The sequence below is a fragment of the Lithobates pipiens genome, unplaced genomic scaffold (assembly GCF_037356315.1).
Source record: "Lithobates pipiens isolate NorthernLeopardFrog02 unplaced genomic scaffold, aLitPip1_a1.2 Scaffold_23, whole genome shotgun sequence".
NCBI lineage: Eukaryota > Metazoa > Chordata > Amphibia > Anura > Ranidae > Lithobates > Lithobates pipiens.
Window position 1 is genome coordinate 195,512,127 of NW_027507785.1, and position 26,964 is coordinate 195,539,090.

Here is a 26,964-nt window from a genome sequence, read left to right on the forward strand (position 1 = left end):
TTTTCCAAATGGTACCTGAAGGCTGCTTTGACGAACTCTCTGGGTAAACTAAAGATCCCTGTCTAGTAGTTAGATCAATTTTTGTACCTTCTGAAAGGGTTAGTGTTATTGAATGTTTGTCTGATTTGCTTATGCTCATACAAACATAAGCTGACCTGTTAACTGTTTATACTTTATACTTCTCTGGTTTTAGTATCTTTATATTCATCCACACTTCTAATAGGTCATACGGGTCGATCATGCTATGACTGCATGTGGTGATGATGTCAGAGTAAGCTACTTACTTCTTGGTATTATTTTCTTTATGTGTTCCTCTCTTAGGTTTCTGCTATAGTGTGTTTTCTACTATGATCAACATACTACTATCAGTTATACATCGATTGCTTGGATTGTCTTATGCTATAGCACACATTTTCGTTTTTCTTTATTTTTTGTATAGTTTGTACTATGAAAAAGTTAATAAATATTATTTTTTTTAAAGTGAACTGATCAGGCCGAAAGGGTGCCTAAAGTAACTAAAGTGATGAAATACAAGCCTTCTGGTACCTCTAAGTACCTGTGTTTAAATCTATCCCTGTGCCCCTAGAAGTATCTTGGATCTCCGACCCAGGCTGTCCAAGTCAAAACTGAGATCTGCGATCAAATGTCAGAACTTCTATCACTGATTGTGCAGATGTTGAATTTGGCAGCTTAATGGTGGAGGTGGAGCTTTATATAAAAAAGGGGTAGAAGTTTTCTAGACTTGAAAAAAGTCTAGGACTGTGTACAGCTTTGGGCTGTGTTCTAAAAGGTCTTTTCAGGGACAAAAGATGGATCAATATCCAACTGGTTCAGCAGGGACCATTCCAAACTTCCATCTGCGTATGACCATGCCCACTCAACAGAAGTTTGATCAACTTCTGTCGAACAAACTATTTGGAAAATGTTTGTTGATCAATGGCTGCAGCCAACTGGGGGAATCTGTTAGTTTTGGTTTAAATTGAATTTCTCTTACTTTGGAGAGATGTCTTCTCACTTTATGCTGTATCTACAGGGCAGGAAGGGAATGCATATACCTTTTTTTGCAAAAAGATAGCAAAAAAAAGGATTTTTACCATACCTCACTCAAAAGTTTTAGATACTCTTTAAACCCATTTTAGATGTTCTTTAATCGTTCATCCTAAAAATTGATAAAATAGGTGAAGAGATCCTACGAAATCGAATTGGATCGCTCAAGTTGAAAGATAATCTTCAACAACAGCAATGCTGCGAGGAATGATGACAGGCTCAGCTGATTGAAATTATTTTCATTGTTTAACTTTTTCATAACTTGGCACATATGTCATAGCATTATGCTCCTGTTTTATATGTGTGATATTTAGGAGCAGCTTCTAGTGTTGCTTTTTTACTTTACTTATATTTGTTAAACGAAAGACATGCTGGGGAAAATTTCTAAAGAGACGCAAATTAGAAAAAAAAATAATATATATATATTTTTATATATATATATATATATATATATATATATATATATATATATATATATATATATATATATATATATATATATCCTGCTTTGACCTTGCATATTTTAGCTCTATTTTGTCTGTTTTCAGTCTGTATATCTGCAAGTCCCATCTATCTTTCATATTTATTCCCCACCCACCTTCTGTCTCTCTCTAACATATTTACTAAAGAACGGTTCTTTATTCCCTAACCTGTACTTTAAATACTCAATAAGGTTTAGATGAATTTCTTGTTTTCAAGGAACCTCATTAGGTACCTGGAGTAAATACAAGTTAAGGTAAAAATGAATCAACCCTCATGTCTATAAATGTTCTATCTATCTATCTCTCTCACGCACATCCTCTCTCTCTCTTTCTATTTTATCTATATCACTTTCTTAAATCATCTGTCCAATATCTATCTATCTTTCCTCTCTATATATCTAACATCTGTCTATGGAAACCTATGCTAGCCATACATTCTGCAGTTCTGACAAAAATAACGGGTAACTGGTCTCATGTTGGGTTGTATAGCGTAAAAATGACCACCATGTCTGATGATTTATGTCTGCTATTGATCTGTGTGTGCTGTCATCATCCAACCACACAAACAGTCCCTAGTGACAGCAGAAGCAATCTGGTCAGGCTGAAAGGGCAACTAGAGATTGCTAAATGTACCTAAACATGTGAATTAATCCCGTTGCACAAATATCCTCATCTATAAGCAGATATTAAGACAGCAATGACCTAAAAATAACATAACAATAACATGACATGACAATGAAAAAAATCTAAATGGCATGGAGTTACAGAATTTAAATGCATAGAGTTTCATGGGATGGGGTACCAAGTGTAAACAATGTTAACATACAGTTGGTATTTTACGTCATTTTACAATAAATATTAATTCCACCCCCCCCCCCCCCCCAAAAAAAAGCACACAGTAAGCAAATTGTGTAATAATGTCACTTTTCTGCAGACATATTTTGTGAGTGTTCACCTTCCTGGACCTGAGTTATTACATTTTCTCACTTTTAACTGAACGGCAAAGTTTTGTAGCTAGAGTATTTGTTGTGAAAAAACATAACAGGGGGAGTGGTGGGCACAATGGATGAATGAAAAGAGTAATATATCTTTACAACACATGATGTCTCATAATGGCTATTCTCGGCAAAGCATTCTGGTTAAGAGACAGGCCCATTAGACATTTCACTGTTGTTAATACATTTTAGTCATAGGGGAACTGACCACTTAAACAGGCCACTGCCAATGAAGTCAAGTCAATATAACAATGTACTTAGTATAGCTGAGCAGTTGCTGATACTAGCAGTTGTGACTATGTAGGGAGTGGTGATATCTATTATATAGATCTGATTAATATACTTTAGTTGAAAAGCTTTTACTGATATAATCAACAGAAATATAACGTAGCACAAAAGCAGATTATTTGTCATATTCACAAAGTACATCAAACAGAAAGGCCATAAGCCTTGTTTTGTCAAGCAATTTACTTGCTATTCCTATAAAGCATTTATAGTACAAAGATTTCAAAAGAGTACAGTCCATACATATAAAGACACTTATGCTGGCCATACATGCACAAAATTTCAGCCGAAACAGGACATTTTGGAAAGATCGTTCGACAATCGTGCCCAACTTTACCGATGATTTTGACCATGGGCCCGGCTAATGTTGATGGATCCGAAGGAAAAACTTTTACCGTTTCAACTATAAATGTACACGTGTATGTTGTAATCAAAACAAAAATAATATTCTGTCTTGTATGATTTATATATGTTTTTATTGTTGTCCAACGATCACTATGATTATGTAAACAAATTTATTCTGTCAGTTAGTGGCCAATTCGATTTCGACCAACGAATAATCGTTCAGTCTGCAAACAGCTGAAATTGTGCACGTGTATGGCCAACATTAGTCACTCTTTGGTAAATGTTATATTTTTCTAAAATAATAAAGTCTACTGCAGGGGTAGGCACCTGCAAAGCTTCTTTAGCCGGCACTCGGCTCCCTCCCCATCAGCAGAGCAGCGCAGGGAAGTGTCAGTGAGACTCTAATGCATTCCAATTTCAGAATTTCCCACACCAAACCTGCATTGAGGGGGAGGCACTGTGCCCCCACACATTGTAAAAGATAGAAAACATTGTTTGGTTCTCTGACTTTGCTGAACCTGTGATAGTAAGCTTTTGTTATGGGGAAGAGATTGGGTGCAATTCTGCTGGGGGGGGGGGGGGGGCTTCCCCTGTTTCCAGGAGGAGGACTGTCATTGGCCACTGCTGAAGCCAATCGCAGTCCTGCTAGCCCTGTCTACCATCTGGAGGAAGATGGCTCGCTTGGTTGCCACTACCAATCTCAGAGAGAAGGGATTTCACTGTGATTGAGAAAACCACAATCAGGTGACAGTTTGTGGCATTACTGTTCAGCTTCTGGGATTTTTTTTTAATTATTCCCGAACCTTTGTGTCACTTACTACTAAGCTCCTGTACTCTGTGTCAATTTAAGCCACAGCCTGTATTCAGCGCAATAAAAAACATACCCAGCCACTTTTTCTCAGCTGCGGGGGCCCAACTCATGATCCTGCACACAGGCCCACTGCTTTCAGAAAATGCCCCTGACCTGGGCTCATCATTGTGCATGGAGCAGGAGGGTACAGCGGTTGAGCAGATGTGCAGGAAGGTACAGTGGTGGAAGAGATGAGAAGGGGGTTCAGCAGTGGGACAGAAGAGCATGGGTATAGTGATGGGACAGATGAGCGGGGGGGGGTTTGGTGTTGGGGCAGAAAAACGGGGGTAGAGCAGTGGAGCAGATGTGAAAGGAGTTGTATTGGTGGGGCAGATAAGCAGGGGGTTATATTGGTGGGGCAGGAGAGCAAGTGGAACAGTGGTGGGGCAGGAGAGCAAGGGGGTACAGAGGTGAGACAGATGTGCAGGAGGTACACTGGTGGGGCAGATGAGAACACGGGTTACAATGGTGTGGCAGATGAGCAGATCAGATGGGTTTAGTGTTAGGACAGATGAGAAGGTGATTCAGTAGTGAGACAGAAGAGCATGGAGATACGGTGGGGAGCAGATGTGCAGGGAGGTACAGTGGTGGGGCATATGAGAAAAGGGGTACATTGATGGGGCAGGTGAGCAGAGGGTGCAATCGTGGGGCAGATTAGAAAGGGGATTACGGTGGTGGGGCAGATGAGCAGATAAGTTCAGTGTTAGGACAGATGAGAAGATGGTTCAGTGGTGGAGCAGATGTGCATGCAGGTACAGTGGTGGGGAAGATGAAAATGGGGGATCATTGGTGAGGCAGAAGAGCAGGAGGGTACAGAGGTGAGACAGATGTGCAGGAGGTACACTGGTGGGGCAGATGAGAAAGTGGGTTACAGTGGTGTAGCAGATGAGCAGATGGGTTTAGTGTTAAGGCAGATGAAAAGGTGATTCAGTAGTGAGACAGAAGAGCATGGAGATACGGTGGTGGAGCAGATGTGCAGATAAGTTCAGTGTTAGGACAGATGTGAAGATGGTTCAGTGGTGGAGCAGATGAGAATGGGGAACATTGGTGGGGCAGAAGAGCAGGGAGGTACAGTGTTGGGGCAGATGTGCAGGGGGTTACAGTGGTGGGGCAGATGAGAAAGGGGGTACATTGGTGGGACAGATGAGAAAGGGGGTACATTGTTGGGGCAGATGAGCAGAGGGGTTACAGTGGTGGAACAGATAAGCAGAGGATATAGTGGTGGGGCAGATGAGCAGGGGGGTACAGTGGTGGGGAAGATGTGCAAGGTAGTACAGTGGTGGGCCAGATGTGCAGGGGGTACAGTGATCTGTGGTGTGAAGGTGCAGGAATTGGGGCTGATCTGAGGTGTGAGAGCGCAGGATGTTCATTTCTCACTACTAAAGTAGTTTACAGCATTTACTTTATAAAAAATCCTTTTCATGATTGAGAGTGTGAAGTTGACTTTTTTTGTTATAAAATCGGCACACTCAATTTCTTTGAAAACATTTTTCGGCACACTTTGCTCAAAAGGTTGCCTACCCCTGGTCTACTGGTACAGTTTTTGCAACTCTGTTTCAGTTTTGTTTGTGATTTAGTAGCCAGCCATCACTTCTCTAAGTACTAGCCTAGAAGGCACAGATTTCAGCTTTCCTTGGGCTACCCATGAACCACTTCACCACAATATGCATCAACAAGGCAACTTTTTTTTACAAATTATTGTCACCAATCCAAGAATGACTAACCCGATGATACGGCTGCTTTACATAACTCCTGAAAATCTGTTATCTTCAATTCCTGCACATCAGCAAATACAATCAGGCAGTGAAATGATGTATAGAGGGACTGACAGCTGTGGTAGGTACTTGCTCAGTCATCACTTCAAGAATTGGCAGATCTGGAAGTCTACAGGGGGAAACCTAGCAACAGGAGGAAAAGAGTAGATAATATACACATTGCTAACCACGGCAGGAGTGTGTGGAATGCGGACCATTGGATGCCATGCAAAAAAGCGGTTTACATAGTACTATGTTGCACATTTATATGCAAGTAGTTCGTTTTTAATGTGAATTTACAAAAATAAATTTTATACTATGTATGTTTTTTCTACTTCTCTTCTGATATACAAACAGAGGAAATGTGCAATTAATGGTGAAGCAAGTATAATAGTGAGGATTGTGTCCAGTTTGAGAGTTGTTTGCCATGAGGATCCCATTTAAGTGCCTTTTCCTACCAGAAACGATAGAGGATCTTCTGAGTGTCATGTCTTTATGAACCTTGCTTTGTGCTCTGGTGTGCAGTCATGTTGGAACAAGAAGGGGTCATCCCAAAACTGTTCCCACAAAGTTAGGAGCATTAAATTGTCCAAAATGTCTTGGTATGCTGATGCCTTAAGAGTTTCCTTTACTGCCCAACCCCTGAAAAACAACCTCCCACCATATTCCCTCCCTCCACCAAATGATTTGGACCAGTGCACATTCAAGGTGCATAAAGACATGGATGAGTGAGTTTACGGTGGAGGATCTTGACTGGCCTGCACAGAGTCCTGACCTCAACCTGATAGAACACCTTTGGGATGAATTTGAGCAACGACAGGCCTTCTCATCCACATCAGTGCTTGACCTCACAAATGCCCTTCTGGAAGAATGGTAAAACATTCCCATAGACACATTTCTAAACCTTGTGGACAGTTTTCCCAGAAGAGTTGTAGCTCTTATGGCTGCAAAGGGTGGGCCAACACAATATTGAACCCTACAGACTAAGACTGGCATGCCATTAAAGTTCACGTGCATGTAAAGGCAGTTGTCCCAATACTTTTGGTTGAATTACTAAAGGAAAATAGACTGTGCACTTTTGCAGGTGTAGTTGCACTCTGCAAGTGCAGTTTCTCCAGAGCTAAGTAAATGAGGGAGCTCAGCTGACTTCATTCTTCCAATCACGTGCAAGCAAAAATTCAGTTTTTTTGTTTTTGTTTTTTTCCCTGGATGTGATTGGGTATCCTTTGTAAAGTGAAGCTTTAGCTCATTTACTAAGCTCTGGAGCAACTGCACTTTCACCGTACAACTCCACTAGCAAAAGTGCTTAGTCTATTTGCCTTTAGTAAATCAACCCCATTGCATGCAGTACCCCGCTGATGCTCCATGAGCCATCATTTGTAATGGTCAATCAGACTAAAAATGTTTACTAGTTCAGAAGAGCTACATATGATATGTGGCCTAAAATTGGTTGGGCCATCAATTCTCAGGTATTAAAAAAAGGCATCAAGTGTGTTTTTAACACACAGGGTCCCACTCATTACTTATTTATTTATTGTTAAGGCTCCATGCACATTATAAAAATGCCAGTAGATTTGCAATGGGTCTTTAAATGTTTTTAAATGTTATTGCAATAGCGTTTATTAGCATTTTGTTAGCGTTTTTCTGCGTTAGCGCTTTTTTTTTTTTTTTATTTCTTCTTTCAATGGATCAAAAATGTTTAAAAAACGCTGGTGAGCCACATTTTTAAGCGTTTATCGACGTTTATCAGCGTTTGGCGTTTTTTGTGGTCAGAAAAACTACTCCTGAACGTGATTTTTTGGCGTTCAGAAAACAGCCCATAAACTCCACTATTGATAAACATCCAAAAACGTCCATGTGTGCAGGGACACATAGGATAACATAGAGGGGAGTTTATGGGCTGTTATAAAAAACGCCCAAACTCCCAAAAATGTCCGTATGCGCTTCAGTGTGCATGGAGCCTAAAGGATAGAAACTGTTTAATGCTTCTGAACCTCAATAGAGCTAATGTGGACCACCCCCCATCAAATCATTCTCTGCAGCTTTTACCTTTTATACCACCACTCCCACCCTTTAGAATGTAAGCTCTATGAGCAGGGCCCTCCTGTACCTTTTTTATTGAACTGTACTGTGATTGTGTTGCCCCCCCCCCCCATACATTGTATAGTGCTGCGTAAACTGTTGGCGCTATATAAATCGCGCATAATAATAATAATAATAATAATGGGGTACATTGACTATAGCAGGTAAAGCTACTAATTTAGCAAAGTCAATCATATGAGAGTGAAATTTAAAAATACAGGCTTTTTGCATGCACATGATTGGTCGATTAAAGTGAATACAGCTACATTCTTTACTAAGATCAGTAAACAATAACTTAAAAAAGTGTATAAATACCTATAAGGCCTTTAGGAGATTTGCACAGTATTTACATCGGCTATGGCTCCAGAAAAGGAAGCAGCAGCAAGAGAGGAGAAAGAGTGTCAGGGTCTGTACCAGAATTTAAATAACACCAGGCTGTGACAGGGTAACAAACTCTGCTTAAAACTTCACATCTATCATCACCGCCACAATCAAGATGGCAAATGAAGATGGTTTTATTGCACACTGTAGTACTTATCCCATCTGTCTTCTAATTCTTCATCCCATTTGAAACATTAAGCCTGGATACAAAGATTTGATTTGCATGGGGTTTTAATTCAGATCCATTTTCTTTTAGCTAATATTTAATTAGATTTAAGCCGGCCATACACATATAGATTTCCTTTGTTTAGCCTGTGGGCTTGAACATAAGAAATCTAGCAGATTCCTCGATCCACACTAAACAGAGCAGATGGACAAATCTCCAATGGCTAGCTATTATGTTCTAACAGCCCTGGATGCCAGAATACCCAAACAATGACTGTAGCTGATTGAGCGCAGCCAATGTTCGGCTGACAATTTTCCGCTCGGTAGAAATTTGCTGTGCCGACAGGGATACCTGCAGAACCAATTTTGGACAATTGAGCAGGAAACAGCAAAATTTGATCCAAGTAAGCCCAGCTTAACCCCCCTGACGGTATTCCCGAGTCTGACTCGGGGTGGATTTTTCATACCAAAAGCGGTATCCCCGAGCCAGACTCGGGACAGCGTCGCTGGATCCAGGAGGAGGTTTACTTACCTTCTCCCTCGGATCCAGCGTTGTCTCCCCGCTGTACGAGCGAGCCGTGTCTCGCTCGATGCATTACATCGCCGATCTCCGTGCCCTGCGAGCGTTGCGACGCACGGGCACGGAGATCGGCGCCAAATTCAAAAAGTGAAACAAACAGTAAACATACAGTATAATGTAATCTTACAGATTACATTGCTGTATGTAAATATTTCACATCCCCGTTGTCCCTAGTGGTCTGTCCAGTGTCCTGCATGCAGTTTTATATAATAAAAACTGTTCTTTATGCCTGGAAACTGGAGATTGCCCATAGCAACCAAAACTGTCCCTTTACATCAAAAATGATTTTAGACCAGCTAGAAAACAGCGATAATAAATTAGAATCACTCGCAGAATTGAGCGATAGCGATTTGTGGGGAGATCCGTCATCAAATACTGAAAAGTAATGACAGTGACAATTCTGCAACTGAGCAAATTTCAGTGTTTTTGATTTGATTACATTATTGAATAATTTTTATTATTGTTATATTATTATTTGGTACAATTATTTATAATTATTTATTATATTATAATTTATGATTTAATTTTTCAAACTTTATCATACCCGGGATGTCTGCTAGACTCTGGTTTGGACAGATTTAAGAGAGTTATTCCTAAGAATTGCAGGACTACAATATAAAACGCCAAATTTTCATGCAAAATAATGGTACCGCTTTTAGCACCTAAAATCCGAAATAATCGTACCGCCAGGGAGGTTAAGGGAAGAGTCTTAAGTCAATAGTGCTTAATAAAGAATATATATATATATATATATATATATATATATATATATAAAAAGATGTGAAGATTATAGTGCTGCTCCTAAGAATGGCACCACTCTCTTGTTGGCACATTTGTCTACAACCTCTTGCATTTTTATTACTTTCCTCTCTTTCCAGTATTTTTTTAATTGTAGAATGTCACTGTCAGCTTTCTTTGTAGGTAATGAATCTGATAAATAAATAACTGATTTCTGCTCAGGCAGTCAGTATTTTTCTGGCAACTGTAAATTATAATATACAACGCAATGGGGTTGATTTACTAAAACTAGAGAGCGTAAAATGTGCAGCAGCTTTGCATAGAAACCAATCAGCTTCCAGGTTTTTTTTTTTGCCAAAGCTTAATTGAACGAGCGGAAGTTAGAAGCTGATTGGCTACCATGCACAACTGGACCGGATTTGTCATTCTCCAGGTTTAGTTAATCAATCCAATATGTTTTTCCACCAGTACTGAATAGCATGTGAAATCTGAAACAATAATTTTATTGACAGTGGAAGCTGAATTTGTAAATAGTACCGAAAACAGAATCATGGGGATGGATTTATTAAAGGCAAATAGACTGTGCACTTTGGCTAAAAGGCAAATAGACGGTGCACTTTGCAGTTGCACTCTGCAAGGGAAGTTGCTCTAGGGCTAGTAAATGAGTAGAAGCTCTGCTGACTTCCATCATCCAATCATGTGCAAGCAAAAGTGCAGTTTTTTTTTAAATTTTCCTTGCACGTGATTGGGTATTCTTTGCAACGTGAAGGTTTACTTCTTTACTAAGCTCTGGGGAAACTGCACATGCAGAGTGCGACTACCCTTTGTGAAGTGCACAATCTGTTTGCCTTAGTGAATCAACCCCGTGATGTATAGAAATTAGGGTTGTACTGATACCGGTCAAATACTTGCTGATACCAGGTACTTTGCGGTGATTTCTGTCAAGACCACATAAATGGACACAAATCGCACAGCAAAGAATCACGTGCGATTTGAACAGGAATGTGGTGTGTGTTTGTGTATAGAAAGGGAAGTGCCATCTAGTGGGCAGTTTATTAAAATGTTATAACTCATATTAAGTACATATCTGGTCAAAGGCAAAATCTGCATAGTTTCCCAGTCCCGCTGATGATAGAAAATCACAGCCGTTGGGGGTGCTTACATGGCTGGAAGAGAAGCTCCGGGACCCCTGTTGGTATAGGGCGGAAGTGATGTCAGCTTGGGGGCGGACCACCTCTACATCTTTTCCAGACCTGTAAGCACCTCCAGCGGCTGTGATTTGCTATCATCGGCGGGACAGTGATATTCCACTAATATTCCACTAATATTCCGCTAAACATGAACTATAAAATGTATTCCTTCTGAAGCTCTACAGAGAGCAATATTTTATTTTTTTTTTTTATGTGCATTGACGATGTTTAGGCAGCAATATGTATGATGGCTTGTTTCTAACGAATGAATGCTTTTTGTCAAAAGAAAATATTTGACACAAATCAGCCCATATTTCTCAGACTGAAATTGTAAAATAATGCAGACTATTTTATTTATTTCTTTTTTTATACAAAAGAGAAAATTTTACTTTTTTTACTGATACCCAGCAGGGTGTGAAATGTAGAAGTATAATATATGTGTTGTTGACAATGCATGTAGAAACTGACAAAAAGTATATGAAGATGATGTACTTTGAATATGATTTATGCTTTCTTCTAATACACCCAAAAAAGAAAACATGGGACAATTATTTGTCTGAGAAGCAAAAGTGAAATGCACACACACAGTGGCCATGCATAATAAAGCTTTCCCTGGTTATCTTGTCCATTGCCATGTTTTGTTTTTGGTCACAGTTTATTACAGATGAACCCCAATCCTGACAATTACCTGTCAGCATTGGTATGTGGCACTAACCTCCCCAAAAAATCTGATTAGAATAAGAAAACATATGTGAAATATGCAGTGGGGGCCCGTACATTAGGGGCGCATGGGCACCGCCCCCTTTATTCATTTGTCCAGCCCCCCGATCTACATACAGGGGGGCCGGATGCATGGATTATAACAGGGGGGGGGTGAATGTTTTTGAAGCACGTGATTAGAGCCAGAGGCTCTAAAATGCTTTGAAAAAGTGTGGACTCGGGGGGCAGAGCACTGCACTCCGAGCCAACACAGTTGTGTGAGAATAGCGAATGAATATTCGCTATTCTCACACTGATTCTCCTCCAGGCCAATCAGGAAGCGGGTCTGAGACCTGTTTCCCAATTGGCCAAAAGGAGAAGCATTACTATTGGCCACAGAGGAGGAAGGAGGAGACGAAAGCCGCCGTGATGCCTGCAGAGCAGTGCAGGGGAAGAGGAAGCCACCCGGGAGGCCCACAGGGAGAGCGGGGGAAGGGGAAGCCGCTCATAATGCCTGTGATGCCATGGAGGAGAGCAGGGGAAGGAGAAACTGCCGCCCATCGCTGCCATAGATGGGGTAAGTGCTCCTGTGCTCCTGATGACCCGACCAACCAGCCGCCACTGGAAATATGCCAACTGTGGGCAATGCTACTGATACTGCTGCTGAGGACGATGATGTGCAGAAAAGTGTTTTTGTGTCTGAGCAGCCTCTAAAGTGTAGCCAGCTCCAAGGCCTGGAAAAGAAAGCTACTGAATATTATTGTTCCTGGGACCTTAATGTAGTATTATATGCATGGAGAACTTGCATGTAAAACCACATAGAGTTATTTATTCATCAAGCATGAAGACAGTAAAAAATCGTTTAAAAAAAAAAAGTTTGTTGTACCACACAGAAAACAAGCAGGAGACTATAGTCCTAACTTCCTAACTCTATCCTCTATCCTCTATTCTTAACTCTATCCCTATGACTTCCAATTTCTTTCTCTGATCCTCAATCACTAATAGATCCTCAGATTGATCCACAATAAAGTCTGCTGGCCTGTGAATCAGAAAACAACCTTCAGTCATAAGTGAGAGTAATTACAGTAGCTAGTAGTGAACAATGGCAATTAGCAAATGCACTGTGACTGTGGTAAGACAATAATTATGATATTTATGCAACAGTGACAGTAGCCACTAATGTACTATGACTGGTGTCCAGCTACAGATCACGCAGAAAACCTCGACTAGTACTTTTCTGCAACCATATGGGATAGGGTGCATATAGGATGGCACAACTTCTTATTTGCTATTATAGCCATATACGTAACGTATGGTAAGTTATGCAGTACACCATGGAGGAACCAGTCAAAGAATACCCAAAACAATATGGACTGCAACCCATCAAAATTTTGTACCTATCTTCATTTGAAGAACTAGTGAAACCCAGACCAAATCCCAGTTTGCATGAACCAGTTCACCCATCTCCAGTGACTTATCTTACTAATATATTCATAATAAGTTATCATTTGCTTGCAATGTATTCGTGAGAAAAAGCAATGTTACCTTGCAGTTACAGTACCGGAGACAGTGAGAGTTACAATGAGAAATGAGACCAGGATACAGTACACAATGGATTATGAGCCGGCTAACAGCATTACAATGTAATAACAGATGTCAGGGGAAAATGGAGCTACTACATGTTCGAAGCTACTGCTTTAACAATTGTTTAAAACCTCAGGTTTTTGTCCATTGTTTAATGAATGATTAATGAAAAAAATCCATGTCACGTCTGTTAGGACAATTAGATTTTGGAAAGCTCTGCTAAAACAGAAATATAAAATGCTTTCATCATTTAGAAGTGTACAGCAGGATATAAGACTTGCATGTACAATGAAATGATGCTGATGGAGGGATAGTCTGCTGTAGCAGGGAGCAAACATAGAAATGACTGGTGAAAAAAACTATATATTAAATCTAAAATGTGCTACTCCTTAAACATGCAAAACATAGGTACAGAATACACTGCTGCCATACGGGGGACAGAGACGGGGGACAGAGACGGGGGACAGAGACGGGGGACAGAGACGGGGGACAGAGACGGGGGACAGAGACAGGGGACAGAGACGGGGACGGGGGACGGGGGCAGATTGTAAACAGTAATCAATATCTTGAAGTATGCAATTCAATCCAAAAACGTAAGACATGGTCAAAATTAAAGCAACTCGACCTAGAGATAGTCGTGCATAAGATGTCCAAATGTATCACAGCTGGTAAGTTTTTCTTCTAAACACATTGCCCTTGCTGGCTGTATTCCAACTGAACAAAAGTGCATTTGACCCTTTGACATCTGAACTGATAGCAAAGTAAAAAAGCTTGCACTAAACCCCACAGCAATTATGAATACAAGGTGAAAGCAAAGGGGCAAATTTAGAAAGCAACTGCTGATCATTTATCACATGTCAAACATTTGCTATATTTTTAGGCAAATTCACCATCTGCATTAACCTGTGGGTTTGTCCAGCCACATTACTTTCACCACCATTCAGTAAAGATCTCGATTTTCTATTTTTCAATGGTAAATACAGTTTTCAGTAACTTTAGACATATTTGTGGTAAGAAAATTTTACATTCACTGTCACCGACGGCTTTCACCCATTCACCCTTATGCATTTTAAAGCACGCTATCACATGTATACAGGTTGGCCATTATTGTAATTGGTGCTGGTTTTTTGATGGGCCAACACTCTTTACATGGCCTATAAATGGGATTTGATATTGCACATAAAAACGCACATTCAGCATTTTCAGCTAGTGAATTGTTGATTTTATCAATGATTTTCCTTTATTTCTTATGAAAATATTTATGCTTAGTTTTGTTCTGTCAAAAGGCATATGACTTACATTTTAGCTCCAAAATCCTCACTTACATATAATTACACTCTGCCCCTTTGCCTGATGCCATATTATTTTTATGTTTTTTGTTTTAGATACGTTTTAACATACTTCCCAACCATGGAACTTGGGAAAGAGGAACACCTTTGGGTGACGAAGGAATGCAGTACACACAGTTCAATAAAGCAGAAGTGGCAGTTGCTACATTGCACTAAATATTGGGCATGGTTTAAAGGGGCATATATGAATAAAGTCTACGCCTACCTTTAGTATACAATTTACAGTGCCTACAGTCCAAATACCCACAAAATCCCCCTTAAAGCAGACCTTCAGTTATTTTTTTCAACTTTCCATCTATTGATCTTGGCCGTATGATTATGTCAGATTTTTGATGCTCAAAGCGGTACAATTATTTTGCATGGAAATTTGGAGTTTTATATTGTAGGCCTGTAATTCTTAGGAATAACTCACTTTAATCTGTCCAAACCAGAGTCTAGTAGACAGCCCGGGTATGATAAAGTTTGAAACACAAAATCATAAATTATAATATAATAAATAACTATAAATAATTATACCAAATAATAATATAATGGTAATAAAAATTATTCAATAATGTAATCAAATCAAAAACACTGAAATCTGCTCAGTTGCAGAATTGTCGCTGTCATTACTTTCAGTGTTTGATGATGGATTTCCCCACAAATCGCTATCGCTCAATTCTGCCAGTGATTCTAATTTATTATCGCTGTTTTCTAGCTTTTTGATGTAAAGGGATGGTTTGGTTGCTATGGACAATCTCCAGTTTCCAGGCAGAAAGAACAGTATTTATAATATAAAACTGCATGCAGGGCACTGGACAAAGGGATGTGAAATTATTTGATACAGTAATGTAATCTATAAGATTACAGTGTACTGTATGTATAGTGTGTGTCTAACTTTTTGAATTTGTATTTTGTGATACATTGAGCAGAGGATGGTTCGCACACACAGCGTGGAGACATCGCATGATCCTGGGAACAAGGTAAGTAACTGTACCTGGATCCTGCGATGCGATCCCAAGTGTGGCTCGGGGTTACCGCTTTTGGTCCTGAAAATCCACTCGAGCCACACTCGGGAATACCATCAGGGAGGTTAAATCTTCTGCCCTTGTTGTTTTTAACTTTGGATAGAAAAATATTTTTTTCTCTGCCAGTAAATACCTTGTCTGGTAAAAAGCCTAGGTATATATCATGCACAGCTCTCTCTCTCACACTTGTGAGAGTTTGCCAGGAAGGAAATTGGGATGAGTTATAAGAGGGCCAATGAGAGCTGCAGAGCTGGAGTTGTGCCTCTGTATGTCTGTGTAAATCCAGGAAGTGAACAGGCAGCAGCTTCAGCTGCCCACAGTTAAAATATTTGCAGCCAGACTCAGTGGAGGAAGATTTCTGCAGCATATTTGGCAATTACAGAATCACAGTATATATAAAATAATATGCAAAGTGGTTGGAGGGAGGCTTCAGGATGGCAAAGATGTTTTTATTACAAATTATGTGAGCAGTTGCTCTTTAACTACTATGCTGTAAATGGCAGTCTCATACACACAAACCTAAAGAATCATTAAAAAAATACAACAAAATCAAGGCAGGGAGCTAACACTCTATCTGACCCTACCTTAAAGAGGAAGTAAACCCTGATGGGTTTACTTCCTCTTTCATTCCCTGCAAAGGTAAAGCATAATGGACTACTATGCATCGCAGGAGCCGCCACTCGCGGCATATCGCCGTTGACCGTGGCGCGCTCAGTGCGCCTGCGCGCCGCTGTCTACGGCGCATGCGCATGGGGGTAGGAGGGGTAATTTGGTGGTCAGTGGTGGAATACACTGGTGGTCAATGGGGGCTGATGGGGCACATTGGTAGTCAGTGAGAAATAGAGGAGTTCACTGGTGGTCAGAGGCAGCCCGAGGAATACTTGCTTTGGTGGTCACTGGGGGCTGGAAGGATACATTGGTGTTCAGTGGGCACTTACTGTGTACTAGTCTGTGTCCCATATAGCTGATTTCCCCCACTGCATCTTTCTCCTAGCCAGGACTATGTAGGATTGTGTATATAAGAGTGTATGTTTTTTTTATAATTTATTGGTTGAACTAGATGTTTAGTTCAGAGACCTGTAGATTGCTATGCCGTGGTGCCTGCTAACCCTGCAACTCCGACTAGCATGAGGAAAAAAATGCAGACTATAGTATGTACTGATGGGAAAAGACCCATGTGGGCATGACAAGCTCTAAAACAATTAATTTTAAAGCCTGCCAGTAAACATGAGATATAGTTGTTAATGTTAAATATGTAACAGATACTAGAGCATATTTGCTTTTCTATAAATGCAATCAGATTTCCTGGCCATTCAACTTATTTGACTCACTGTGAATTGGATTACAGGGAACAGAAGTTCCAACATAAACTTGTAACAATAGGGTGCTTAACCTGTTGCTGCCCACCTAACACATATGTGTGACATCAAAAAGGTGGGCTTTAACGCCCACATATTGTGTATATGTGTCACTGGGTGGTCAATGTTTCTGTGCTGAACGTGCATTTACTTCATGCTCCCAGCCAAGACAGCTCTCAGACCCCATCAATGATTGGTAGTCGGCAGGACCAGCCCCCAATCATGTGACCATTGTAACAGCTAATCACAATGGTCCCATGATCACCGATCCTCCCACCCAGGATGATCAGAACCCTTTAAAGGGACACCAGTGTGGGTGAGGAGGGGCTAAAAAACATGTAAACCTGAACAATGGGGTTTGGTCTCTTTTAGCCTTGTGAAATTATATCATTAAATATCATTTGATAAGTGCAAAAAATAGCTGTTAAACCTGCTGGACCTTGTCAGCTGATAACTTCCTGTGCTCTCTGCCTGTGCTGCACTCTTATCAATCACATCGTCCTCAGATGTCTTTTAGTTCTACGTACCTCCTGCCTCTATGTTATGGAGACGAGGACGGGAGAGGTATTTTAACCACTTAACGCCTGCCCGTCTGCAATGCACTGTGGATGGGCGGCCGCTGTAGGCAAAGTGATGTACTGGTACATTGCTGCTAACTTCTGGGTTTAGGGCAGGTACATGGGCACTCCCTGGCCAGCTCCTGCTGTGATTGTACACAACCTGTCAGCAAGTCCTGGCCAATGATTCACAGCTGGGACATGCTGATCAGCTGTGTACATTCCCAGGCGTGGGCTCTGTGTTGAAATTCAACACAGAGCTCTGTACACTGGGAGGGATCTGTCAGTTTCTCATCGCTGCTTTGCAGCAATGAGAAATTGAGCGCTCATTAGTAAAAATCAGCACCCTGTACACACATTACACATAGTTAGGCCCATATTTAACTCCCTTGATGTTAACTCCTTCCCAGCCAGTGTCATTAGTAAAGTGACAGTGTATATTTTTAGGACTGATCACTGTAATAATGGTGAAAAACTGGTGAAGTCAGTTCTCCCCAGTTAGTGTCATATTGTCCACCGCAATATCGCAGTCCTGTTATAAGTCATTGATCGCTGCCATTAGTAGTATAAAAAAAATAAAAACAAGTATATATATCATAGTTTGTAGGTGCTTTAACTTTCATACAAACCAAGCAATAAACACATCCTGGGATTTTTTTTTTTATCAAAAATATGTAGCAGAATACATTTTGGGCAAAATGTATGAAGAATCTGTATTTTTATATATATATATATATATATATATATATATATATATATATATATATATATATATAAATTCATATTTATATACAATATATATATATATATATATATATATATATATATATATATATATATATATATATATATTGGATATGTTGTATAGCAAAAAGTAAAAAATATAAAAAATATTGTTTTTTTTTTCTAAAATGTCTTTTTTTTGTTTATATTGCAAAAAAAAACAAAAAAACCCAGAGGTCATCAAATACGACAAAAAAAAGCTCTATTTGTGTGAAAAAAAATTATATAAATTTCGCTTCAGTATACACCGTTGCATGACCGCACAATCGCCAGTTAAAGTAGTGAAGTGCCAATAAGCAAAATATGACCTGGTCATGAAGGGGGTAAAAACTTTCGGAACTGAAGTGCTTAAGTTACTTCCTAAGGACAACACTGCTCCTCCGTAGATACAGTAGGGTGATAGAGAAAAGGAAGTATGCCACTCGTAGGATCACTCGGTGAAAATAAAGGAATAGGAAACTTGAATAAAAAAGAATGCAGCTAAATCTAAGGACTGTAAGCTGAAAGATATTACATCTTTGTTTATGTGTTTGAGTCAAGCTATCTATACGCCTTTAGATTTCTGTCGTTGAGCCTGGATGGAGGAATCTGCACTGCTGGGCTATTGTATACATATAGTCACAGCGCCCGCAACTGTATGAATACCCGAACAGTGGCTGCATCTGATAGGACAAAGTCATTGTTTCAGGACATGCTACTTGGCTCAGTTGATTTTTAAATTGCTGTTTGTGTGGCTGGTTAGGCCATCAAAAGCTTGACCAATGCAGCAGGGATTGAATGCAAGTTATGTATTGCTACCTTAGTCCAAATGTATCTAACTCCTCATTATTCTGTAAATTGTCCCAGACCACCAGGATAGCTACAAAAGGTGGTGGTATTAAGATAATGTATATTTCCAATGCTTATTGTAAATGTATTATGAACACAGTAGGGATGGGTTCCTAAAAGAATTACTATCTGCTTAGTCTTGTTAACTTTAAATACCTGATTAGGTTTAAGAGAATTATAATAATAGAGCACTTCCGTAAGTCTGATTGAGTGAATAAATTATATAAAATATGGTAAAAGATCACTAATAAAAAATAGTTTGGTCTACTAAGGGTTCACCAGCCCATAGAGGATGTGGCTTTCAAAAACACAATCAGATTAGGGAATATTTATTTATTCTGAATTCTAACTCCCCACTCAAACCTCATTGACTGCATGCAGCAAACACGGTTCCTCTATGTTGGCACCATAAATGATATTAAATGATATTTCTGACCGAACAGTGGTGGGTTGGTAGCGAATTACAAAGATTCTGTATAGACAATATTTTTTTAGATTTTAATTTTAATATAGAGCCCTATTATTAATATGAGAAATCCCTAAAAATAATCATTGCCCCTTTGAACGTTCCCTGTGATATGGAAACATTATCTGAGGAATATTGCTGTGGCTATCTATTATCCCTCGTCTATATTTAACCCTCCTTTTGTTCCTACTTGGCTCAAATTACTGGAAGTGCTAAATATAAAAAGGACCCGAGAGTAGAACACTTTATTCATTATATTTCCTCTGTTTATTAGGCAAATCCAAAGCTACACACGCTTCAATTTGGGGTTTATTTAAAGTCAGTAGATTTAAATAACTTTTAATAGTTTACTCTCATGACAGAGGATATTTACATTTCTGTAACCATTTTATATTTGGACTTCATAAAACATTTGGGATCAGAGTACTATTCTTCAAGAAAACCTGTTGCCATCAGTTTTAATTAAAAAAAGAAAAAATGGGTGTTCCCCTAAACTACCTTTCTCTGAAGGCAATTTTTTTAAAACATCCATTGGTGATAAAGTATAAAGTCCATTTAGCATAGACCACTTAGCTAAAAAAATAAAAAATAAAAAAAACTCAACATTTTTAACACATCAGAGAGGCAAATCAAGTCGTTTATAAAAATACGATGTTTACAGTGTGTGGTGATATGGGCTTAAGTAGTATGTAACATTATCATATATTTATTTTGAATGCTTTTTATTTCAAAAGATATTTACTGCACAGTGGTACTCCATTATGCCTATTCACTAAGATAATATAAACACAATAGAGTCGTTTTAGTAAAGCAGTAGAGGCTGTTCACTTTGCAAAGCAAATGACAGTAAATAATGTGACGCTGTGTTCACCTTGGAAACCCATTTATGAAATTGAAAAGACAGGATTTTAGGTAGCACGTGATTGGACAAATTGGTGAACATTCACTTTGCTAAATGCAGTCTCGGCTTCTTTGGTAAATCCTCCCCATTCAGTCATTTGGCAGAAATCAACATTTCATTGTATTGTTCCGATTTAAGGTAAAATTTGATTGGCTGCCAAATATTGTATTTATCATTGAAGACAAAATATGAAAAATATGTCACTATTTCTAATTTGTTAGTTCCAAGAACAACACAAGACTATTGGCCTTGTTCACTGAAGCCATATCCTATGCTGGAAAAGAAATGAAATTCCTTAATTAATAAACGATTTCCTTAATTTAATAAAAATTATTTTTTCTGATATCAGTGGTCCAGTGTTAGAATAAGCATTCTCAGATATACAATATGTGCATTATCAACTTTTTAAAGGTGCCATGATAGACTACAGCCTATAGTAATCTTGCAAAAAGCGTTCTGAACTATAGTTGTGGATCATGCAAAAAAAAATACGTCAATGACTGTTTTATAAAGAAAGATGTGTATTTTACTGCATTACCTAGCCTTGTTACTTTTTGATGCAGTCTATACTTTATTTATGCAGCCTATACTTTATTCATGCGTTCCTTTGAATATTATTTACAAACATATTTATTTTCTATTTTACCAGATATCAATCTTATAAATCACAGATGTTTGAAAAGCAAACTGAATCCCGTCTTTCAAAAGTATATATATAAGCAGAAGTTTAAATTCAACACTTAACTGTTAAAGGTTAGAAACGTAAGGTAACCCTATTATTGTACATGTTGCCACTGAAATTCCAATACCGCTTCTCCAAACACGAAAAGGAGCAAATTACATGTACGCTGCCCAGGCAGTAAATATTGAAAGTGGGGCCAGGAAGACCCAATATCTGTAGATAGAAGTTTGGCCAATTTTTTTTTAAAGTAACTGAAAAGTTGGTGATGTATGAATTAGGGGTATAATGCATCAAAGTAAGAGAAAACTTCAGATTAGAACATACTATGACTTATATAGATGTTTTGAACCTAAATAGCTAATACAAAGGTCTTCGTTCCCTAAGATAAGTAGCTGGAAAAATACTGTTGTTTTGTAATAACTGGCAGGGAAGTTGTACAATTCAGTTGTTTGTACAATAGGCCCACTGCTGTGTCTGCTGTGTGCGATCAGTTATTGAAAGAACAGACCTAAACGTTCCTTTCATCAACCCCGTTAGAGACATTTCCTGCTTTTCTAACTTAAAAAAAAAAACAAGACACTTCTAGCTGTCTAATTATATGTGACTTGTTAGCCTAAATAATTAAACATCCTTTCAGCGCTGCCGTGGAAAGTCCTGACCCTGTGGGTCAGTCATGTGTATTTTCAATAACTCGAATGAGTTTTTAAGTGAACTCCACAGGATTGTGCTGTGCAGAAGTTTAGATATTGCTGAAACCAAATCAGTAAGGTTCATTGACGTCGTACTTTATGTTGAATTGGCAAATACACATTCTCTGACCCCATAATAATTTACCGGGCACAGTGTGCGCTTGTTTGATGCAACCAAAGTAAATTCACTCTTTGAACCTCAGTCCAAGAAGTAAAAAAGTCAATTGATAAAAATAATAACCACTTATCCACTGCTCTCTGTGGCTTTCCAAAATATTTTCCTAACATGACATGTATGCCTCATTTTCCTCTAGAAGTCTGTAAACTATAGAACTATATGAAACGCTTCTTTTAGAGAGAAAATTGATGCATTATATTTAAATGAAAAAAATAACTGAACTCCAAAGGGAATTCAAAACAGTATCATGCATACACTATATTTAACTGCTAGGCAGTTGTGTATAAACATTTGATTATATGACTATATTAACACAGCTATTCTGTTTGTCACTAAGTACGATTGTATTATGCCTGTGTTGTTCAATATGCAAAAAATTTAATTTGATTTAATTTGATTAAGGAAACGTAGGCTAACGATAAGTAATTCGCTTTGTGTGTCACACTCTGCTTTGGGACTTCAGGCCAGGGGGATGAATTATAAAAGTGAATGTTCCCCTATATAAATGGAGCTATGGTCATTGTGATTACCAAATTTTGTGCAGGGAATTTCATAAACAAAAAAACAGGATTTTGTCTAACATATGATTGAAAGCTTCCTCCGTTAAGATATTTAAAAACGACCTACTGCTTCATGCCTGGTAAAGAAAGTGACTTTCTGTCTACCTGCTATACTGCAAGAGGCATCATGTACGCATTTCAACATTTATTTCATGATTAAAGTACTCAACCATTTCAAGTAATACTGTACCCATACTAAGCTCTGTAAGATTACTTCTTCACCATCAAGGACTGTCTTACCTTTAGCTCTCTGAAGAATATGCTACTCCTTGCCCATTCAACAATGGAAAACAACGTCTGGTCAGCCATTTTGCACATTAGTCCAAAGGTGTTGAGTTTATCATGTTTGCTCCTGTTGGCCTGTTCCTGCTGCAAATATGACATGATCTTGCTTTGGACTTGAGGTTCATCAGGCTCACATTTCAAGAGTTCCACTATAAGGTGCGGGATGTTTGAGGGGGAACTGGACTGATAACTGTCCATATAAGAGTATCCCATGAGAGATTCTGGAGAACTGGTGTAGGGATCCGGGTACTCCGATTTGATAGCTCGACTGGGGAAGTGACCATAGGCTTGATAACTCTGCAGGCTGCCATGTGGTGGCATAGCCATACTAATAGGTGAAGTTACAAAGGGGCTTCTGTCATAGTCTGTTGGGGGAAGGGCAGTATGGTTTAGAGGTAGACCCTTGGATGCAGAATGGATATTTTGAATAGCTGATGAAATAGTGAGATCGGTGGGAATGGCTTGGATGACCTGACTCATAGCTTCTAGTTTGAGTCCATTTGCTCGAATTAAAGCTTTTTTCTGTTGTTTAAGAGCTCGGTCCCTTTTATACATTGGCCCAAATTTGTTTCTTCCTCCTCGCATCCGGTCTGCTCTCACAGCTATAAAGCAAATAAAAAAAAAAAGTCAAACACATGTTGAAGATATCCTTGAGTCACCTCAATACAAAAAAGGCCCGATGGCTATCATAAGAATAAAGATTTAGATTTGCAACCTACTTTATCTAATTTGTGATAAAATAATGTACATTAATGTAGCTATGACTATACTGTTAACAGTGGTTCCTTTATTCTCATGATGGCCTAATGTTTTACTATACATGAAAAATAAAAGTAATAGCATGCAAACCCAACCTACCATGTTTGATTCAGGTGAATTTATGTATACTTAAACAGAGAGCTAACATGAAAAACATACTCATATGAACACAACTAAGGTCTACTATGTCTCCATCATGCATTAACATAAATATTAAATTGACTGTTATATTATATAATACATATTATTATATCATAATTTGGGCTATTAAATGATTCGGGGCAGCTGTAGAACAACAGAGCACGTTAGAAATCTAGTGTTGCTTTAGAAGGGTATCAAGCAGGCTGGAATTTTTTTTAAATGATCCTATTTTATTCTCTACTGGAATGTAGGTACTATATTACACAATCTGTAAGTTATAGGATGGAGGGGGGTTCCTCATTGTAATGTATATGTTTATTACAAAAAATAGATTACTAATTGGAGTTGATTTACTAAAGAGGTAGGCAGACCACTAATCCCCGATTGTATTCACTTAAAATACCCAACCATGTGCAGGAGGAATTCTAAATCTAGGAAATTTCCTTGCATGTGATTGGATGGTTGAAGTAAACAGCTTCCTATGCTACCTTAGTAAATTAACTCCATCAAAACATGGCCGCTTTAGGCCCTCAATAAGGCATAGTGTAAATAAAAAAAGTACGGTAGCATAACCCCTTGAAAGAAATGCTACAGCTATATATTTTTTTTAAATACATGGGTGTATATACCTTTTGGGGTACATAAAAACAGTGTTATCCCTGAAAATATCTAGTACAACTGCTACAAGGATGAAGTCAAAATCTACCATTTGTCACAGAAGTTTAAATTGAAATCCATTCCTAGATACACGTCAAGATATTTCTGCTTTCAAAAACGAAACTATAATTTTGTCAGCTCGTCACTTTCGTAAAAAGGGAAAAAAAAAGAAAAGCAATTTATTTTAACAAAAGCTTGTGAAAAGCAAAAGTCTTCAGTTTTAGGAATAATTAAACAGAAGTGTGGTTCAGCTGCAGCCAGGGGGGGGATTTTAATGGGGATTAGCACAGCGGTGAGTTTCACTGCAGTGCAACTTTAATGGGATAGCGAGTGACACTGACTGAGCCTACCTTGGCCAGTGGCTCTTATGCAAAGGAGTGATTACAGCACCATTAAAAATGCATGGGGATCTCAGATACACATCCAGCATAAAGACTTCTGCAATTAATGAATGTGAGTAATTTATAGGCTACAATTTAAGTTTAATGGGTCTATTAGCAAAGTATACACTGTGGTGTCATTACATGGAGTAGGAGTTATGGACAAAGGCTACATTAAAGTAGATGTACATCTTATTACAGGAATCCAAAATATTATGCTACTTATATCAACCAATAATATAGTTAAACTGACATATATGTGTATACATGTTATTATATTACTTATATAAAGCAATTGTATGGTTATACTAGCATATATGTGTGTGTGTGTATATATCACTTAAAAAAAATTGGCATCTATTTTATATATATATATATATATATATATATATATATATACACATATATATATATATATATATATATATATATATATATATATATATATATACACATATATATATATATATATATATATATATATATATATATATATATATACATATATATATATATATATATATACATATATATATATATATATATATATACATATATATATATATATATATATATATATATATATATATATATATATATATACATATATATATATATATATATATATATATATATATATATACATTTTTTTTTTTTATATAGACAGATGCAGGTTTTTTTTAAGTGATATATGTTAGGATTACGACAAACTGTAAAACAGTACATCAGAAATGTTATTTTTACCTAGTAATTCTGAAATTCTTTCAATAATTAGATACAGAGAAAGTTTTTTTTTTGGGTAGAAAAGAAAGTCCTCGAGAAAAAAAAAAATGTTCTTCTCACATTTCCCTGTCTGCTGGGTTTATTTTTCTTTTTAGGCATTTTATATACTATACTTTCCACATCTGGAAACCTATAAAAGTGTCTTTTTTTAAGAGAAAAGAAAGTTTGACGTCCCATATGAAAAGATCAGTTGCAGGGTGATAATCAAAAAATGTATTTGTAGTTTGGCTGACCTTGGTGACCTTTCGCTCTAAACCTCTTTTTTGTCCTTGAAATTGCCGACTTCAGTGGATAAGAGGGTATTAACAACACCGTTTCTATTGCTCTGCATTTTCACTTATTATCACAGGAACTAAAGCCAATCTTTACATATTGTAAGCTGCTTGTAATTCCTCAAGTTGGCTTCAACAATCCCTAGCTTCATAACTAAAACCAAATCTGTCCCATGCAAGACCCTTGCACTGTATCACTATTTACATTTCCACATTTACTTTTTAAATTGCAGCTGCTATTGCTGAGTAATCAGCAGTGGGAAAAAGTAAGTATTTTTGTGGTTCATTTACCAACTGGAGAGTACAAAATCCGGACCAGCTCTGCATAGAAATAAATCAGCTTCCAGGTTTTATTGTCAAAGCCTAATTGAACAAGCTGACGTTAAAAGCTGATTGGCTACCATGCAAAGCTGCACCAGATTTTGCACTCTCTGACACCTTGGAAGGAAGCCATTGGTTGGGATTCTCTGCACTGCTCTGTGTACAGAAATTGTAGATAATTATTCAGAATTACTACAGCCATAGTGAATTTTTTATTGCATTGTTACATTATTTTGGTCACTTACAGACACGGAGCACACATAAATATCTAAGCACTAATTTGTTTGTGAGTGATTACCGATTCAGAAACAATAGAGATCAGACCAGTAGAAATGATTGGCATCAATTCCTAATATTTACAGCAAAGCCCGCTACATTATTTGTTCCGTGTAGCAAATTAATTGCACATTGATAAGTACTGCAGTGCTTTTCAATAAAACATCACCCTGTAAAACTGCAAAGGCCTCATCTGAGTTGCAGTCTCCTAGTGAATGGAAGTAGGCTTTATAGAATGCAGACTCCAGTGTAATACATTGGAGCATTGTCAACATTGAGATCAAATGAAGTTCCAGCTCAAAGCTGAAAAATGTATTTATAATAATTGTTGATCTATTGTTATACAACTTTTGCATTGACACATAGGATGATCTTTTTAATCTATAACTACATTAAAAAAAAACATTTATATCTATATGTATCACTGCTTATTTACTATTACCTTACCTTCTAACTTCATCCCCACAGTGAGACATTTCTGGAAGCGGCAGTAAGGACACCTCTTCCTCTGAGTCTTATCAATCTGACAGGTCTGGTTTTCGATGCAAGTATATC

The 26,964-nt window shown here is 38.1% G+C and overlaps 1 protein-coding gene across 4 annotated transcripts in view; it reads right to left on the reverse strand.

The window, feature by feature from the left end:
* The window catches only part of NR5A2 (nuclear receptor subfamily 5 group A member 2), a 172,191-nt gene that overhangs the window by 91,244 nt on the left and 53,983 nt on the right, over positions 1 to 26,964 (reverse strand). For all 4 annotated transcript variants that reach the window (XM_077452729.1, XM_077452730.1, XM_077452731.1 and 1 more), the window contains exons 3-4: positions 26,857 to 26,964; positions 22,776 to 23,422 (exon numbers count right to left, since the gene is read on the reverse strand). The exon at positions 26,857 to 26,964 is cut by the window's right edge and continues 34 nt beyond it. In XM_077452729.1, the coding sequence (XP_077308855.1) occupies positions 22,776 to 23,422; positions 26,857 to 26,964 (755 nt within the window). The remainder of the gene's footprint in view (positions 1 to 22,775; positions 23,423 to 26,856) is intronic.